The 19,646-nt window shown below is 35.5% G+C and overlaps 2 protein-coding genes across 2 annotated transcripts; one reads left to right on the top strand and one right to left on the bottom strand.

The window, feature by feature from the left end:
• Positions 1–252: 252 nt before the first annotated feature.
• NSL1 (MAC/Perforin domain-containing protein) lies at positions 253–5,694 on the bottom strand. The gene is made up of 7 exons (XM_059583529.2): positions 5,261–5,694; positions 4,351–4,589; positions 3,845–4,049; positions 3,121–3,204; positions 2,847–3,030; positions 2,095–2,261; positions 253–1,059 (listed from the first exon to the last, which is right to left on the bottom strand). The coding sequence occupies exons 1-7, from the start codon at positions 5,528–5,530 to the stop codon at positions 370–372; spliced, it is 1,839 nt and encodes a 612-aa protein (XP_059439512.2). The 5' UTR covers positions 5,531–5,694; the 3' UTR covers positions 253–369.
• An 11,964-nt stretch (positions 5,695–17,658) lies between these two features.
• Positions 17,659–18,775, top strand: ERF11 (ERF domain protein 11). Its single transcript, XM_059581785.2, has one exon. The coding sequence runs from the start codon at positions 17,878–17,880 to the stop codon at positions 18,586–18,588; it is 711 nt and encodes a 236-aa protein (XP_059437768.1). The 5' UTR covers positions 17,659–17,877; the 3' UTR covers positions 18,589–18,775.
• Positions 18,776–19,646: the final 871 nt, after the last annotated feature.

Consider the following 19,646-nt stretch of genomic DNA (forward strand, 5'->3'; position numbering starts at 1 on the left):
TTGAAAATGATTGTTTCCCTGGGAAGATATTTTTTGAACATGTATTTCCTGGACATGATTATTCAACAATGTATGAGCTTTCTTCTTCTACGGATGATGAAAAAACTTTACTTATCCTCCTGAATTATCACGTTTTTTTCAATGTCATGTCCAAACTACAAAAATTTACAATGTGGGTATTCGATGTATCGGCCCTATCAATTCTCCATGCCATTGGGATTTTTCGTTAACTCAATTGTTTATGAAGTGAAATATCTCTTATACGGCTTTGCGCCAAATAATAATATTGAAGCCGATTTTAAATACAAAATGTACATGACACATCTACAAAGGAGGGAAAAAATTGCTTTTGTTCCCTGTTCGGTTTTCTCACATCAACATTATTGACTCCTCTGACATTATGGTCAACAGTGAGTATTTCACTTTGATTGAGATTCTGCCACCCTCTACACACAGCTTGGCTCCGGTGACCACCCAATATCCAGGCGGGTCCTCTGGGCCCCTCACCATTTCCTTTGTATTTACAAAGCTTGACATTTTCGGAGCCCTTGTCGGTAAAGGCGGTCCACCGGTATAAACTGCTGAATTCATATCCACCTTGGCTGGCTTATCAGGTGGATTCAGTCCTGCACTAAATCTTGTGCTAATCATCATTGAGATGAATCCTGACTTTCGAGATGAACTTGTGGTTCCATCCCATGCTGATCTACGTATCCTTGCAGATGCCACCATGGAGTATCCAAGCCTCAGGAACAAAACTTTCTTCATTCCAATACCCTTGACTTCAAACCAGGCCTTTGTCACAATAGAAGCAGAGTCATCAATGTGAGAGATGTACTGTATTGGGGCAGTGCAGACATGTGAGAATATGTTCCACTTAACAGGTTCAAAGTAGCCTCGTTCGATCGGCTCCTCTGTGGGCTCATAACTGTGATCATCTGAGAGTTGGAGGATCTTGGGAAGAGTTGAGAGATGCTGAAGATGAATTGCAAGATGGTCACATTTCTTGCCTTCCAAGTATAACCGGACCCCTGTCACTGGCCGATTTCCAGAGTCAACCTGAAAATTTTAAATTATAAACCAGGAATTCAGTGAAACTGTGACCAAATGCTTGAGTACTGGAAAATATATCCATAAATTTTTTCAGTAATGGTTAAAATGACCTGCTTCCTGAATGGTTATGAAGATAGTACAATATTCTGTGTGATTTCATATTTTAAGTGGCTTTTTCTTTTTAAATTAAATTTATGCCCAGACCTTAGCTATCTCAAACCCTAATGCATCAAAAGTAATGAACCTAAAAGTGTTTATCCTGGCGGCACAAACACAGACCTTTGTAGTCCAGATGGGTTTGTCAAGTATATAGTCAAGCTTATCAACTCACAGAAACGATTGTTACTGTCTCCACATCCCAAGTGCTCCATCATTAGGAACAAAGCCAGGATGTTTATTTAGAGGGAGACAGATATAATTCTGGCACAAGATTTAAGAAAATATTTTTTTTTTCTAACAATTGATTTATGTCTAATCTTGTAATGTAATATCAATCATAAGTATATATATAGAAATGTTCAATTCAATTAACAAGTACAGAAGGAAAATAAATTGGAAACAGGCTCGATCTTAATGAAAAGAGACATTTTTACAAAATTCACGAGCACACAAATTTGAGCAATTTTTTAATTAACAAGTGTACAAAATTCAACTAAATGCACACAATAACAAACAAAAATTTATTATTCATATTCAGAAAAAAAAAAAAAAAAAAAAAAAAAAAAAAAAAGTCAATTCTCTAAGCTGTATATATTCAGATAAAAAATTTCTCTCAACTCACAAAAAATCCTCATAAATAGTGTTTTGGAGCTTTTTCTATTAATATCTTTATTAAAAGTTTTAGGGGGTCTATTTTAAAAGTTTTGACAAGCTTTAACAATGGGCATCCATCACTTTTTTTTTTTTTACCAAAATCGTTGGGGGATATCACTGGTAAAATTGAGATTTTTAGTATGATGATATCACTATTTTTTTTTTTTTTTTTTTTTTTTGATAAGTAATGATATCACTATTTTTATAAGCTGCAACAGAAGAAATTACCTGCATGGTGTTAACATAAAGCCTGGGACCCATGAAAGTGAACTGAAGTGATGGGGATGCTTGTTTTCTGTGCCTAAGACCAAGAGGCAGATCACCATACATTGGAGCCCATTGTCGAGGCAATTGAAATTCTAGAAAGTGATGGAGTTCCTCTATTGGTGGTTTATCTGCATGAATTATCAACCATCAGAGAGCAATACAATCATACAAGTACTAATTGAGAGTAACAGGCCACAGTGATTCAAATGAAAATGGTAATTACATATACAATATTTCTCAGATATAAGACTTGCAGATTCATGCACAGGCTACACCCAATGATCACTGTCACAGAAGAATTACTAAGCTAAACTTATGTGTAAGAGTTTCCAATATATCTGCAACAGTAAATGCCAATCATATCTGACATCAAGTTGGATGATAGGCACCAACAGGATTAAGAAATGAAACCAAAGACAGAATTACAAGGCGAACCAAGCAGGGAGCAATGCATGAGCAAAGTTTAAGGCCTATCTGGCTGGGAAGTATCTGCTCACACAAATATGCCAGCAAAATCAAGGATTAGGGGTCACCTCCCTTGTGTACAACGTAGTTGTGTCAGTGTTATTATATAGGACCTTCAATAATATTCCATTAATTAATGAGACATTAAACCTCGTTGACTTATAACATAATCAAAATCACATTTTGTGCTTCAGTGAATGCATGATTGGATTATGCTGAAGCTCAAAGTGACAGATAAGCATACTCACATCTAAGGTACAAATTCACAGCATGACTTAGAAATCCACTTCCTTTGACACCAGTCAAGAGTGAAGTCATAGGAACAAAGGACATCGATACGACATTAGGAGACTGTGATATGGTTGAAAGCCACTGATTATGACTTTGGCTGAGATCAACACCTCCCCTTCGGACACAGATGTGCATTATATCCTGCATATAGATAATGATTTTTAATGTAGCCAGTTTCCCATTGGATGCATTTTAAGCAACAACTGCCATAACAGATATCAGAATGCTCACCTCATTCTTTGAGTAAGTGATATCAGGTGGCCTTACTGAGGCACCAAAACCGTTACGAAGATCCCAGGGCATAGAGTGTTCTTCCTGAAGAACAAATAGAAATATTAAAGTAGAACAAGGACTCTCCTCGTTGTTTTCCACAACTTCCTCTTTCATGGTAAAAAATTCTGAATATAACGGAAGCCCATAATTACTGTAAAGTCTGAAATAGGCGATTTAACTCGGAGGAAAAATAATGTTAGACCCATTTGACCCATCAAGTCACATTTTTAACTCAAAAGAGGGGGGAGAGAAAAACCAATTTCCTGGCAATTATTTGAGAAAGTGATGACAAAACAAAAACTATGTTTTATCTTGACTCAATAACTAAATGACAAAGTTGACAGTCAAGCATCAAAATGTTTTTGAAAATGTTATTTTGGGCTTTTTTTTCTAGAGGCTTCCTTTTTCTTTTTTTACGTTGATGACATTTTCTCATGAATCAGGATAAGCTAAAAAGTAGAAACATCACCCTGAAGCTAAAAACTTGTAGGAATTAGATTTTACAAAATGTTTTTTGGACTTCCCATAGCAGCCAAACATTACCACATCCAATCATTGGGCCATGTTCTCTTCCTTCTTTTTTATTACTCACCATTGTATTGCATCTTACAATCACTTTAACAACAGAAATGATGTTATCACATGACAATCATAACAATGTTGACATTAAGATCTTATGTACCTTCAGTTTTCCTGATATTTCAGTAGGGTTCGATATGAAACTTCCATTCACATCTTCAGAAAATCTCTTGTCAGCACATTCCTTTAACAATTTCTGCACTTCAGTGGGCTGCAGATTTGAATTTTCTAACTGCTTTATGTGAATTACATCCTTACCTCCCATCTTTACCCCAACAACAACATGAGTACCATATTTTTCAATGAACCTGGAAAATCGTGTTATCAAACATTAACAATTAAAATAATAATCTAGCAAAAAATTACAATTAAAACCTTATTTTCAACTGGAACATTATGTTAAAAACCATTATGGCATAGGCCATTATTCTTTGAGCTCGTGAAAACTTATCTTTGACTCTTTTTTTTTTTTTGTTTAATACACAACTTTCTTAGCATTAACAAATTGCATGTGAGTCACTGATATCAGTTTTGTGGATGCCTTGCTTATTCACCAAAAATGCTGAAAGGCATTCAACTACATATCTACATTTTTTTTTAAAGTCTTACTCAGCAAGGGCAGCGGGATCCCATGAAGAAGGCACTTCTTGTTTGACATGCTTGGACAGCGTTATCTGGGACCTGTCTAATTCAATGTTATACAGACTTATGAACCAACCATCAAATGCAAGACTCTTTGTTGCAGCTGCGTCCTTCTGCCAGCACCCCTTGAAGTCGAACATTGAATTGAATGGCCCCGATGGAATTTTGCCCGATAATGCCATTTCCTGATTAACTAGCTCCGACATCTGGCGTAGATTAACACATATATTATCAGCAGATTATTTTATCAAGTCAGCAAGATGAGCTGGAGCATGTTAGTAAATGTATCAGCTGGAGCAAGATGATCTTGATCTGGACGAATTAGTTTTTTATTAATTGAACCAGTGTCTGTATTTATTAGTTTCTGTTATTCTTTCTGTACTTTTATAAATATGAACCATCGCTTGTATTAGATAACAAGAATGAATATTCAGATTCATTTTTCTTTCCATTTTTCTCTGCTTGCTTTCCTTTCTGTTTCCACGGCTCTGTTTCTGTAATATGGTATCACAACTCTGTTTCTCTAATACATATATACGCCATCTGCTCAGAAAATAAATAATAATATATATACACCATCTAATCATTGAACTTTCCCAACATAATATTAACAACTTTAATCTTTAATCACTATTATCATAGCAATAAGAAAGCCAATGCTGCCTTTATTTGTTACTTTTAACACAATAAACAAGCATGGTTCCAAGACTTTAGGCAAGATGAATGTTCATTGAGTACTAGAATTACTATATCCTTCTTATTTTAAGCATAATTATAACATTTCCCAACACCAAAATAAGTTCTCAGCTTCTTCTTCTTGAGTCTTAAGAATAAGTATTTATCAAAAAAAAAAAAAATAGAAAAAAAAAAAAAGTACCTGATGAAACGAAACGACATCGGAGCGAAACCTGGTGCGCTCGCCTTTGTCGCACTTGATGGAGGTGGGCACGTGCGGGACGACCACGCCGCCGGGAACCACGAGGTCCCGAGTCTGGGTCTGGTCCAGCTCGATCAGCCTCGACCCAGAAGGCCCAGACTTGCAGGAAGAGAGCCTGAGATCGTAGCAGAGATCATATCCGAGGCCGATCGCCGCCACAGCCTTCTCCGCCGTGAAATGGGGGTTCAGGCGGGGGCCGCCGAGAGCCATCGCTCCCTGATCGCACGGTGGAGGTTGTGCTCGTCTCGAGGGGTGACTTCTAGGGCTTTTGTTTGACAACGAAGAAGAAAAAGAAGAGGAAGAAGAAGAAGAAGACCCATTGGAGTGGTGTTTGGGTTTTCAGTCTGAGAGGGTTTTTTTTTTTTTTTTTTTAATTTTTTACTTGAATTCTTTATTACTGAAACCGACAAGCTCCTTGGTCAAACCTTGGACTTCGGAAACCGCAATGTGAACTTAGAAGTTAGAACTAGGAATAGTAGGCGGCCGGCGGCTGTCCAGCCTGTCCCGCTGTTCCTCCACGTGTCGACGTAATACGGGTTGCCTTGCCTCTGTTCTTTTTCTTCTATTGGAGCAAGAGAGAGCTTCAAGAATGGAAAGTCTTCTCTCATTGGTGAGGTGGACTTGGTCTGACCGGATGACCGTACACGATACACCTTCAACAAGATGGAAGAATTTTTATTTTTTTTAATAGGAAAAATATGAAAAAATAAACCTAATTAGGGGTTACCATTGGTATTCACATGTCAAATTCGGTCTTATGGAAGTATGTGTATAAGATAATATCGATGAATCATAACTCAAACCTTTTAATTAAGTTGGTCAAACCCCTCGATCATAGCCTTATAATTTTGTATTAAGTTCGTGTCAGGTTTGCAATTCATGTCAAAAATTACTTGCAATCATCTCATGTGTCAGGTTTGAGTCATGTCGGTCAGCTCTAACCCTTTAATTTTTTGTTAAGTTTGCAGGTTGTGTCAAAATTTATTAACCCTAATTAAAATTAGGGAGGATACTTTTATGGTGTAACTAAGGGGCAACATTTAGGAAAAAGAAAATGGAAATGTGATAATCATGTAACCTTTCTAAATTTGATGGAGGTGGAATTTGATCGTAAGCTCTTTGAGCTATTTAACCTTCAAATTTTATTAATAAATAAAGAGTTTCGGATATGTTTGTAATTGGAGTAAACTGTAAAAGCTCTACGTTACAATTTCAACAAATTAATATTTTGCAATAGAGATATGTTATAGTGCAATAAAATAACCATTGTTGGCCCATAAAAGTCCTAGGTGGTAAAAGGTCATAGGCTTATCAGTGGGTAGGGTCACAACAATTATAGATGGGGCCTGTGATCTCTTGCCACCTAACAATTTATGGGCCAAAAATGATCATTTTATTACATTATAGCATTTCTCCTTGCAATATCATATGCAATTGTAGATATTAACTAGGGTAAAATCCATTTACCCTAATTGAAAACTCAATAGGGGTAATTTCGTTATTTTGCTAGTATTAGGGGGGTACATTATCATTGTTTTGATAGTTTGGGGGGTAAATTGTCGTAATCAATTACGACAATTTACCCTCCAAATTATCAAAACAATGACAATGTACCCCCAATTTTATTTTATTTTTTATAAAAAAAATGATGATGATGAAATTACCCTTATAAAAATAAAAATAAAAATAAAAATAAAAATACTAAATTTTAATTTTAATTTTTTTTTTCAAATTTTTGAGGGTATTTTTGTCTTATTGAAAATTCTATAGGGGTAATTTCGTCATTTTGCTAGTATTGGGGGATACATTGTCATTGTTTTGATAGTTTGGATGGTAAATTGTCGTAATTAATAGTTTGAGGGTAGATTATCATTGGGATGGTAGTTTAAGGAAGTTAAGTAAACTTTACGGTCTTTACCTTATTAACTATTAAAAAACTTTTTTTTTTAATTAACAACAAAAAATTATGGATAGCAAGCAAGCATAATGTTTTGTGGTTTTTTTTAAGGTTTAAAACGTGCTCCGTCATTTACAGCGTTGTCAATATGTTGCACGCTCTATGTTTACATACTTTTTTGTTGATTTTTTTGGAAAATGAGATTTTGTGATTAAGTGCATGCATGGGCATACGATTTATCAAATAATAACAAACGGTATGATGCATCATCCCAAAAAATGATTCATCAATTGATGTGTTGCCCTTGTTTAAAAGTGACAAGTTGATAATGAACTTGCATTATTTGTTCCCTCGATGGAGACTTGCACATAAATTCAATAGTGATCCACACATCTCAAGGCATTGCACACTTAACTATTTGTGATATAATTGATTATGTGAGAGATGCAATGATTGTGCCGAGCATCATTTTTTTAGCAAAAAGGTAAGCCGAGGAAACCAATTGTAGCTATTTTATCTAGGTATGATTATAGTAATACTTACTTACTAGGAGCCACATAAGAGGGACTTAAACAGTGGGAACCGCAGCCGCTCCCTCAAGTCCGACTGAGTCATAGCTTGACCCAACCACACCATGAAATCAATGAAAATCTAAGACAGATTATACTAATCAAGCATATATTGATGCTACGTATTCCATGCCAAAAAGGCTGGATTTTGAGCAGCAAAGGCTTCATGTTTGGATTGTGTAGTGAGAGTTTGAGCAACAGAGGATCAATTGTCTACTGAAAGGGCCCATTACACGAGCCATGGGATGGGCCATACATGCAGGCCCATTGAACAGAACCTGAATCAGCAGCCCTTCTCATTTTCTATGCTCCTGGTTTTGAGTAATCCCTTCCCACAGAATTAATGCACATTTCGAATTCCTAAAACATAATGTTGGGCCTCTGCACACACACACACACAGAGAGATAAAGAAAAGAAAAGGCCATGTTGGGCCACCTGGTCTAATATAAAATACTGGTATTGGAGTGAAATGGAGTGGGCGCTACACAATTCTCTACAATTGTACGCCCAAATTGCATGAGAGGAAGATTCTGTGAGAACCATTTGTTTTAAGCCTGAACAGGTGAACTTCCCAACTTATTCTATGTGAAATTGCTTACATGCAATGTAGTACAGTCCAATTGTAAGGAATTATGATCCCATTATAAGATGTAAGACACATAAAATCATTGGAAAATAATATTTAGGGTTAATAACTTTTTTGGTACCTCGGTTTTAATGATCTTATTTTTTTCCTAAGTTTTAAAATATGACAAATATGATACCTCACATATAGGAAAAGACGAAATCACTATCTCTGTTAGTTTCCGCCGGTACCAATTAATGGAAGTCCACGTCATCTACGTTTATATCGTTACGCGTGTCCTAAATTTTTTTTTTTTTTTAAAAAAAAAAACAAAAATTAACCCTAAAAAAAAGAAAAAAAAAAAAAAGAAAAAAAAAAGGGGGTTATATGGGGGTGGCCTATTTTGGCCTTGCCACCACCAAGGCCGGTCTGTGGTGGCATAGATTTTTTTTTATTTTTTTTATTTTTATTGTTTTTAATTTTTAGGACATGTGTCGTGATATAAACGTAGATGATGTGGACTTCCATTAATTGGAACTGACGGAAAGTAACGGATGTAGTGATTTCGTCTTTTCCCATATGTGAGGCACTAGATTTGTCTGGTTTTAAAACCTAGGAGTGAAAAAATAAAAAGGTCAAAATCGAGGTACCAAAAAAGTTATTAATCCTAATATTTAAGGCAATACTCCATTTTCAAAAAAAAAAAAAAAAAAAAAAATTCTACTCAAGCTATTAAGGGTTTGTTTGGGTGTGCGTTTGACGACATCAAATGCATGTGCATTTAACACTCCAAAAGCTTGTTTGAAAAAAAAAAATACACGTTTGGTAAAAAAAAAAAATCAAAGCGCTTTTGAATGTCAAAAAGCCTAAGAGCATGTTTGAGATTGTGTTTAAGAAATAGTGTTTTTTAAGTCAAAAAACGCTTTTTGGCAAAAGCTTCATTTTTAAGCTTTTACCAAATGCTTTTTGGCAATTTTTTAGGCATTTTGGACCATTAAAAGTTATTTCAATTTTTTATCAAAATGATATATATATATATATATATATATATATATATATATATATATATATATTTTCAAACGGACTTTTTGAGTCTTAAATGCACTTTTAAGCTCCTCAAACGTACATCCAAACATACTCTAAAAATTGTCAAAACACACTTTGGGAAAAAGCTAAAAATAAAGCTTTTTTAAGAAAAAACTTTTAAATTTAAAAACTCTATTTTTCAAACACAATTCCATCTAAATATTTTCCCTTTGTGAGAACAAGTGTACTTCACAATATTTTTAGTATATTATCTCAAAAGCTTGCGGTAACCCTTTTAGAGATTGATTTCATAACTCCACATCTATACATTATCTCTATGTATCCAACTAATTACGGTATAATATTTATTATTTCATGTTATTCTTATAAAAGAAACATCAAACCAACCATCTCTAAATTTAGACACGCATAAATTAATATTATCAATTCCATTTGAAATGAAAATGATCTTTGTCCCAATACAACAAATAATTATTGTCTCTTAATAAATATTTATTAGGGACAATAGCTGATTTCCACCAAACTAATTTCTTTTTGCCACCAAAGGATCCTAAGTGGGGATAGTGTCATTGTTTGGAAGCAGCCTCAACTCAAATTTGGATCCTAAATTTCAAAAATTCATACAGTTATAAATGTTTTGGTCATTTAGAGTTTGTACTAAGTATGGATTTCATGGAAAAAAGAAAAACACGGTAAAACTTCGAGTTTTTTCACATTAACCGAACCCTAAATTTGCATATGAATTTGTACTTTAAAAAAAAAAAATTGAAATTTGCTTCCAAATTTTTACCCATTAAATTTATACAATAATAAGAGTATATATATCACAATAAATATTAGCTAAGAATTTTAAAGATTGCAGTGTAATTAAGCCAACACTATCCCACTAATTACCGTACTAGGCATCTAATGAGATCATATTTATGATAGTCATTTATTCCTATAAATAAATATTTGTTGAATTCTATCTCTTTTGAAACTCAATTATCATTGATAAGAATGAAAAGATCAAAAAATCACAAGGTAGGGAGAGAAATCTCCTTACTCACAATACCATAGATGCTTGGTGGGAATTCTCCCATCCGAGTTTTATCTATAACATGGTTGGTAGTCTCTTTTGCTAGCTCGTGAGCAATACAATTGGCGTCCCGCATTGCATGAGTAAAACTACAAGGCTGAAAATTACAAAGACCTGTTGGGTCCTTTCCACAAAATGTCCCTAGCAACTATTATTTTCCAAAGTCGAATTAATTGTGTTCACTATTTGCAACGCATCTCCTTCAAAAATAACATTTGTAAAGTCCATCTCCTGACTGAAAACCATTGCATAGAGTGTTGCTTGTGCTTCGACCATAACTGGATCCATAAAGCTACGCTGAGTGATGCTTCGGGCTGCCACCACCCTCCCTTCACTATCACGAGCTATGTTCGCCGAAGGGAAGCTCCAGAGTATATGTTCAACAATCTCATCATCTTTTTCACATATAGGGCATAACTTATCTTGAACTACCCCCCTGCGAAATAAATTTGTTTTTGTAGGGAGGCGGTTTTTGGCCTTTAAAATTTGTGCAACCAAAGAATTGGGATTTTGGAAGAGCCGCCAAATTTGTTTTCTAATAAAGCTTTGTTAAAAATCACCAAATCTCTAAAACCCATACCACCTTATGATTTAGCAACCTCCATTCTTTTTCAACTCATCCAATGAATCTTCAAATTTTTCTCTTTTTGTCCTCACCAGAATTTTTGCATCAGCACATTTATCTCATTGCATAAGGATATTGGTTGTTGAAAGACACTCATATATACAATAAGTAGGGATTGCTTGTGCCAGTACCTTTAACAAGATCTCTTTTCTTGCTTGCAACAAAAAATTCACCTTCTAGTTGTACAGGCAATTCCACACTCTATCTTGTATATTTTCAAACGCATGCGACCGCAATTTACCCACCAAAGCAAGCAATCCCAAACATTTATGATACCTTCTTGTACGTAGCTTGGAGGCCTGAAAGCTGAGTGATCGATCTCCTGTCATCATTTTGGGCTCGTGTTATGGTTGAAAAATATAGAGGTTTTCTCCTTATTAAATATATGTCCTGAGGCAGCCTCGTACTTTTCTAGTATCCTTGTCAACCGACGCCATTCCACCAAGTTGGCCTTACAAAATATTGAGCTGTTGAATTCTATCTCTCAAATATAATTGTAAGCAAGAAGGTGAAAATGACTAAATGAGTTTGGAGAGAAAAAAACCAAGTAAAAATAAACAGTAGAGATTGGCCGCAATAAAAGAATAATTAGAAAGAATATTAGAGTACGTACGTAAGATTAGAATTAAAGAGAAATGAAACTGGGTGAAGGAGAAAATACTCGAGGAAATTAAAATAAATATGTAAGAAATTAGGAAGCTTGGTGTTGAAAGTATCAAGGGAGTGGGCGTGTGGGGCGAAGTTTCCAAGTTCCACCTTTTAATGCTGACCGAAAAGGATCCAAAGTCTCAATCTCAATCTCAATCTCAATCTCAATCTTAATCTCATCCTTTTAAGTCCAAGTAAACCAAAAAGAATGCAAATTAGTGACGGTCAACACGCTGGTTCCAGAATTAGGCAACATGCAAAATGAGCCATTTTGACTCCATATATGCAGCCCCTCTGCACTTTCACACCCCCTACAGCTACACATGCATTTACTCGGTCTTTTTCTTTGTTTTGGAAACTGCTTGCTATCAGGTTGACTCTAATAACACGTTTCAACTACTTGGAAACGTGCATGTACACAACTGTTCCCCGGTCATCATACGGCTCGACCGGGGATGGGGTCATGCAAAATAAAGAAAATTGTTATTGGAATCTGTTGGTTCTTTAGAGTATTAATGGCATTCCGATGGTTAAGTTAGTATTTTGTTTTACAGAGTTTGAGAGTTTTTAGAGACAAATAGAGAGAGATAAAACCATTGTCTACCTATTTTTGGAGAGAGTGTCCAAGTGAGGGGCTTGTTATTAGCTAGAGCAAATTTTCCGACACTTGAACCGGCGATGGAGCTTATGCAAAATGGAGAAAATAGTTAATGGAATATGTTAGTCCTTAAGGGGCGAATCAAGAAGTCTTACAAAGAGAAGAATTAAGAGAGTTCTTAGAGAGAGAGACGTAATGTCTTGGTCTCTCTATTTTTGAAGAGAGTGTTCCTAAAATAAGGGGTTCGTTGAATATGCTCTCTTGATGCTTGTCATGTGACAAGTTAAAAGCTATTTGATTACTCTCATGTAATGAGCCGCTTGAGTAAATCTTTTATATTAAATGACATTTAAGTGTGAGCCCTAATACCAATCAACAATATTGTTGATCAATTCTATAACGAATATGGTTTTACCCACTCTAACTTTCAAATAGTTATATTTTTATATCATCAGACTTTATTTTTAGTTATTTTTTAAAAAATAAAAATGTTAACAATTAAAAAAAAAAATTCACAAAATATTCAAAATTACTTTCAAGAACACACGATTAAAAAAAAAAAAAAAAAACCCTAAAAAGTATTACCAATCAAACCGTGTGACCAAAGTAAAAAAAACCCCAAGCACATTTTTTCTACTAGGCTTCTAGAGCAGAAAGTGATGGCATGGCAAATGACAGTATGACACTTATCCGCTGCTACGGTGGCTTGTCGCAGACTCAGCTCGTCAACACGTAAGGCGACACGTGTAATTCAACGTGTTTCACGATAGCCTACTATTGTACATCATCCTCTCTCAAACGCCCTCCTTATCTACAGAGACACCATTCAGCATTTGACACGTAGCCTCGTGCAAATCCACAGCCCCTGGATGCCAGTTGTCACAATCCTATGAACTGTATGGGCGCGAGAAGCAGATCCAAATCCAAAAAGTCAATCAAATTTTAAAATCAACCCGATATTTGGTGGGTCCTTTTATACCAAACCAGATTTTCCCTCAACATGAAATCTAGAAATGAATGGCGGTGGTTGTTTTAGGAAAGAAGAAGAAGAAATTTTATACGTTGTGTGCTTTTTTATGTTTTATTTTATAAAATTTTGGGACATGTTGGTAGACAAGGGTAATGTGATAACGATGCTGGATCTCTAAATCTATAATAATATAAGATATCTTACAAAATTGTCCTGTCGGTTTTTTTTTTTTTTTTTTGAAAACAGTATAGCATAACTTTCATTCATAAATCATTTTAAGCACTAACGCTCAACAAAAATAATATAAAAATACATTGAAAGACTTCCTCAAAGAGCAACGTGTTTTTCGCCGAAAGAAAGTGTTTCATTTGCAAGACAATGAGCCACTCTATTTGCATTTCGAATGACATGATTTATCCTCAAATGTTGTAAACAGCTACTCTTATGGCATCCTCAATCAAATAGTTATCAGTTTTTTTTTTTTGTATTTTCGAAACGCTTGCATCACCTGAAGAGCATCACCTTGATTGAGATTTTTTTAAATTAGAGGCATGGTGTGGTGCATGTGTTATGGATTTGGTTTACATGTTGTTATTAACATAACAGCATTATGTTGTAGTTTAATCAACGGTCAAGATTGAATTTCTCAAAATCTCTCTTCATTTTCTCTCTTCTATTAAAATCTTCTAAAAGTAAGTCAACTTTAAGATTCAATCTTAACCGTTGATTAAACTATAACATAAATGCTGTTATTAAAATAACAGCATGTAAGCTGAATCTCATATGATATAAAGGTTGAGCGGTTGTCATATAATAATGATTGTATTATTTGTACAAAAAAAAAAAACTCTGAAATCATAGTCATTGGATCGTGAAGATTTGTAAAATAAAATAAATAAATTTAAACTCTTAAAAAATGATAGAAATTTCCTCCAAACTGGTTTGGAGGAAATTTCTTTCAACCTACTATAATAAGTAACAAGTGTCATCTCTTACATATTTTTTTTAATAATTTATCAGTTATTTATTGTCATGTCACTAACTGACCCAATATTAAATTTTTAAAAATTTAAAAATAAACCAATTTTTTTTTTAAAAAAAATTCTATCGTGGACGGATTTTTTACGTCACCTAAGTAAGCCAAATACGTTTGTAGAGTAAGAAAAAAGAAGTGGGAACATGAAGGCGTGCCGGCTAATTAATGCCTCTACATACTCGTAGCTGTAAAAATCAAGGAGAAAGACTTATTAACATCAACTGAAATGGACAAATATTTATTTTTAGATTTTAGATTTTTATTTTATAAATTCAATAATGTATATATTACCACCTTATTTAAAATTTTAAATAGCACAAAAAAATATTAATGATAAAATAAAAAAGAGAGAATCCACTTGGAAATGGTAGGCTCGAATTTGCAAATTCGTAGATAGGCACACTAGCACACTATTTTTTTTTTGAAAAATAACGTTTTATTTATTCCAATAATCAAAGAGATAAAGCAAATTGCTCTTCTCAGATAATCTACGAGATATAATCAGGGATCTCTCCCAGCCATTTTTTGTCTAAACCCACTTGGACAGCCAATTTTGCAAAAGAATGACACACTATTTGTTGTACTTGAGCACGTCATAACATTAAAACATCTCAATATTTCTTTTAATTCGAAATATTTTATTAGCAAAAACTTTCTTCTTTTTTTTTTTTTTTTTGAGATTTTCTGATGGGTTGGTAGAAGATGGATTTTTTTTTTTTAAAAAAAAAAAAGTTATATTAATTAATTGCTTTAAAAAAAGGGGAAAAAAATGGATAATGGTATTAATTAAGGGTGCTGATCATGTAGCTATTGGACCATTTTATCAACCATTAAGCATAGCTATATTCATTTTCGAAGAAATAAATGCATAATATATTTAATTGACGGATTTGGCTTACATGCTGTTATTTTAAAATAACAGCATGTATGCTGTAGTTCAATCAACGGTCAAGATTGAATTTTTTCAAAATATCTTTTCATTTTCTCTTTCTTATTTAATACTTCTAAAAGTAAGTAAACTTTAAGATTCAATCTGAACCGTTGATTAAACTACAGCATACACGCTGTTATTAAAATAACAGCATGTAAGCCAGATCCTTAATTGACTATCAAGGTGTAACCACTAATCAAAATATAGTTGATTAGAGGGAGCCAACTCTCAATCTTTCTTCATTTCATCTCTCATATTAAAAGCTTTTTAAAGTAAGTAAACTTTGAGATTCAATCTTAGCCGTTGTTTACACGATAGCATGTAAGCTAAATCTTCAATGCAAACGGCACACATTAAAGACACTAACATTCCCTAGCCCCATTTATTTAGTGCCCACCCTCTCTGGTCAAATCAAATTAAGTTTCTCTAATTTTCAACCCCGAAAATAAAAGGTAGGTGCTATTTTTCTATTCAATCATTTGTCAAATTTATTATTAGATTTGTATCGAATGATTAATTTTTTTTTTTAAAAAAAATTAGGTTGTTATGAGCAAATATTTTGTTTAAGTTAGAAAAAAATTTATTAAAAAAAATATATTTTTCATGTGTTACTAAAAAAAATATATGTAATTGTGACGCGTTAAGAAATATATAAAAATGTCATAGAATGAACTAGAGTAACTTTCTCGAACTAAGTTAACAAAAAAAAAAAAAAAAACAAACGAACGTAATTATTCATTTTATCAACCAAGACGTTCCATGGGTGTTTTAGGTGTTACGGGTTTTTTATGTTGTTCTCTTCATTGTACGTCGATGTTGTCTTTTAAAAAAGATGGAAAAAAACGTATCTCACCAATTCCTTATTAGAAAATAATATCAATGTAGGAAAAGGAGAAGAAAAAAAAAAGTAGTATTTTTGTTTACATTTTAAGTTGTTTTGAACTTTTGGCAATGACATATATATATATATATATATATATATATATATATATATATTGTTTTTGTTTTTGTTTTTGGTGAACGTGGTAAAGCCAACCAGCATAACATAAAATCATTAAATCTACAACTCATGCTTACGTAATACATATTAATTTCGCATGCCAAATATACAAAGATTTAAGAATGTCATCATCTTGGGTGATAGCTATCTCAATAGTATTTCAATTTATCCTCTCTATTTTAGTTAAAGAGAACATATATATATATATATATATATATATATATATATAAAAGGTTAAATATAATAAAATAAAACTTAGATCAACAATATTATGATGGGATTTGTTTAGGGTTTAGGCACTATAAAAAAAAATAATAGCCACATCAATAAATTGGCAAAGTTCTTTTGGTTGGTCAAGGTGGATTTAGTACTAAAATTAATTAACCATATATCCACGGTGTAACGCTTGCCATGAGTTTCATTCCATTAAAATACATTTCCAAAAAAACCAACCAACCATAATTGATAAAGTGACTCAACATACCCTTATCGGGTAACAAGGGTAATTGCGTAACTCCGGCCGAATCGCGTGTAGGCCACGAAGAAGGAGAAGCGTGGGAGAATGAGCTGTCGGGTAAAATAGATACTCCCGTCAGAAAACCCAGTTCCAGCTGACGTTTGGGTACGTGGTTGCGTGAGTTCGCACCGCTTGCCTTTAAGACGCGTAAGGAACAAAAGACGCGTGTCGAGACGTGATTGAGTGGCGGGGGTAGGGGAACACCTGTTGGTCCAAGTGAGCGGTTCAAAGGGGTGTGGGGGGCCGATAAAGAGTGGGCAATAGCCTGGAAATTAAAGCAAAGCCACCCCCATGGCAGCCATCAATCAAATCATAAAGTCCAAAAATACCGATCCAAAACACGCGGCGAGATACCAGACTATGCCGACAACTTCTTCAACCTGCTATCCCCAGTTGCCACTCCTAAATTTCCTCACGCTCCCCACACCCCTCACCTGGAATTTAGTACATAATTAAACATCTGAATTTACGAAATATTCTACAAATTAAAAAATATATATATATAATAAAATATGTGGGCATAGGTAGATTTATGTGATTAAATAACTTTCGAAATACCCAAGAATTAGTCAAAAAGAAGATGGAACTCGTAGCACGCGGTAATAAATTGAATTAAATGCCGGGGTTAATTAAAATGAGGAGAATGATGATAATATGATATAGGAAGCGAGTATAGGGACGCGCGGAAAGGGAGCGTGGAGGGTGGCAGCTGCACCGCACGCAAAGTACTATAGCGTATGCAGCCGTTAGATAAAGAAGGGGTGATGATGAAACGACCACTCACAGCGACAAAACCCACATGCCACGTAATTCGGAGACAACAATACTAAAATGCACCACCCACGCTCTCATTCCCAGCCGCCCTCCTCCCAAATTCTCAGTCAAATCCCTCGTTGACTGCGCCCCTTTCTCTCTCTCATCAATTTATCGCCGAATCCTCTCAACCCCTTCTATAAAACCAACCATCCTCGCACTTCTCAATTGCGAGACCGGCCTTTGCCATCTCTTTCTCTAGTTTCCCAAACTCAACCCACGTAGTTAAAGCGAAGGAGGCTAAAAAGAAAAAAAGGAATATATGGCGCCGAGGGAAAAAACGGCCGCCGTTAAGGGTAACGGAAACGGTAACGGAAAGGAGGTGCATTTTAGGGGAGTGAGGAAGAGGCCGTGGGGGAGATACGCGGCGGAGATCAGAGACCCCGGCAAGAAGAGCCGCGTTTGGCTCGGAACCTTCGACACGGCCGAGGAAGCGGCTCGGGCCTACGATGCCGCAGCCATAGAGTTCCGCGGCTCCAAGGCCAAGACCAACTTTCCTACGCCCCCCGAAACCGCCAACAAGAAGAATAATAATAGTGATAATAACAATCAGAGCCCGAGCCAGAGCAGCACGGTGGAATCGTCCAGCCGCGAGCCGGCTCTGATGATGGATTCCTCGCCGTTGGATCTGAACCTCACGGACTGCGGCGCGGGATTCGGCTCCTCCACTGTGAAGTTCCCCTTCCAGCAGCACAACCGGCAGGTCCCGACGGTCGGAGTGTTCGCCGGTGGTATGCCGGTGACGAACCAGATGATCTATTTCGACGCGATCGCTCGCGCCGGGCTGGTGGCGAGTCAGCCCTATCAACGGCCGAAACTCGATCATTTCCACTCGGCGGGGTTCGTCCGTGTGGCCCAGAGCGACTCGGACTCCTCGTCCGTCATCGATTTGAACCATCAGGATGTCAGGACCCGGAGAGCCCTCAATCTCAATATCGATCTCAACCACCCTCCGCCGCCGGAAATCGCCTAAGCTTTTCCCGGAAATCTACGGATTTTAATTTCGTTTCCTCGGTTTTTAATTTCGTTTTCGTTTTCTCTAAGTTAGGAAGAAAAAAAAAAAAAGAAAACGAAAGTACCAAAAGCTCGATGTGAATACGTAGCTCATGATCTCCTTTTTTTTTGCAGCAGTGTAACGAAACGTTGAGTTTCCTGCTGTTGTTCTAAGGCTCTATTTATTTTCCCTTTTCCCCGGTTGTAATCTCTGATTTCACGGCATTATTTTTCTTCACTGAATTAACATCGATAATTTCCCAAATAAAAGCATATGAAATTCTTCAGTTTCCGTGTCTGATCCATTATCCGCCGATTAAATCGCCGGCGAACGCCGCCGGGAATTCTGAGAAAGGGAGACAAATGGGACGTGGGGGATCGGATCCATGATAGTACGGACAGCACACGAGTTTTGGTTGTGCATTGATCAGAGAGAGTAAAAAAATGGTAGATGCCCAGAATCGGTGCCGCGTGGCATTGTTTCCATTTTGACTTTGACTAAAAAAAAATGCATCTGAGTATTGTGGGCGCGCGAGGACATGTGTCAATCATCGGTCGGCTAGTGCTACTATTATGGGTTTTATTCGGAGGTGCATAATCTGTACTTGATGGACTCTTGTCAATATTCCAAACTTTTTTTAGCGGATAACAAAAATGATATTCTCGTAGTAGGCCGGTCGCTTATCTTCTAATTATTAATTTATTAATATGTTAATAAATAAATAATCATACGTGCTTGCGACACAAGTGTCTCCGCGATTCATTCATATATTCTCGAGCAGTGTGAGGAATGAGGATACCACTTTACTTTTTCTTTTTCTTTTTTTAATTTTGGTTGGATGTAAATTGGTCATACGTTGTCGTATGTGTTTGGTTGTTTTTGCATATAATTGGAAACAACTTTTCCTTTTTCTTTTAATAAATACAAAGGTGCAGGCCCGACGGATAAGGGGGAACATATATATATATTTGGAAACAACTTGATCTCTCTCCAACCCCCAAAAAAAAAATTAATTAATTAATTAATTAATTCAAAAT

Source organism: Corylus avellana, chromosome 1, assembly GCF_965113065.1.
Source record: "Corylus avellana chromosome 1, dhCorAvel1.hap1.2, whole genome shotgun sequence".
Classification (NCBI taxonomy): Eukaryota; Viridiplantae; Streptophyta; class Magnoliopsida; order Fagales; family Betulaceae; genus Corylus; species Corylus avellana.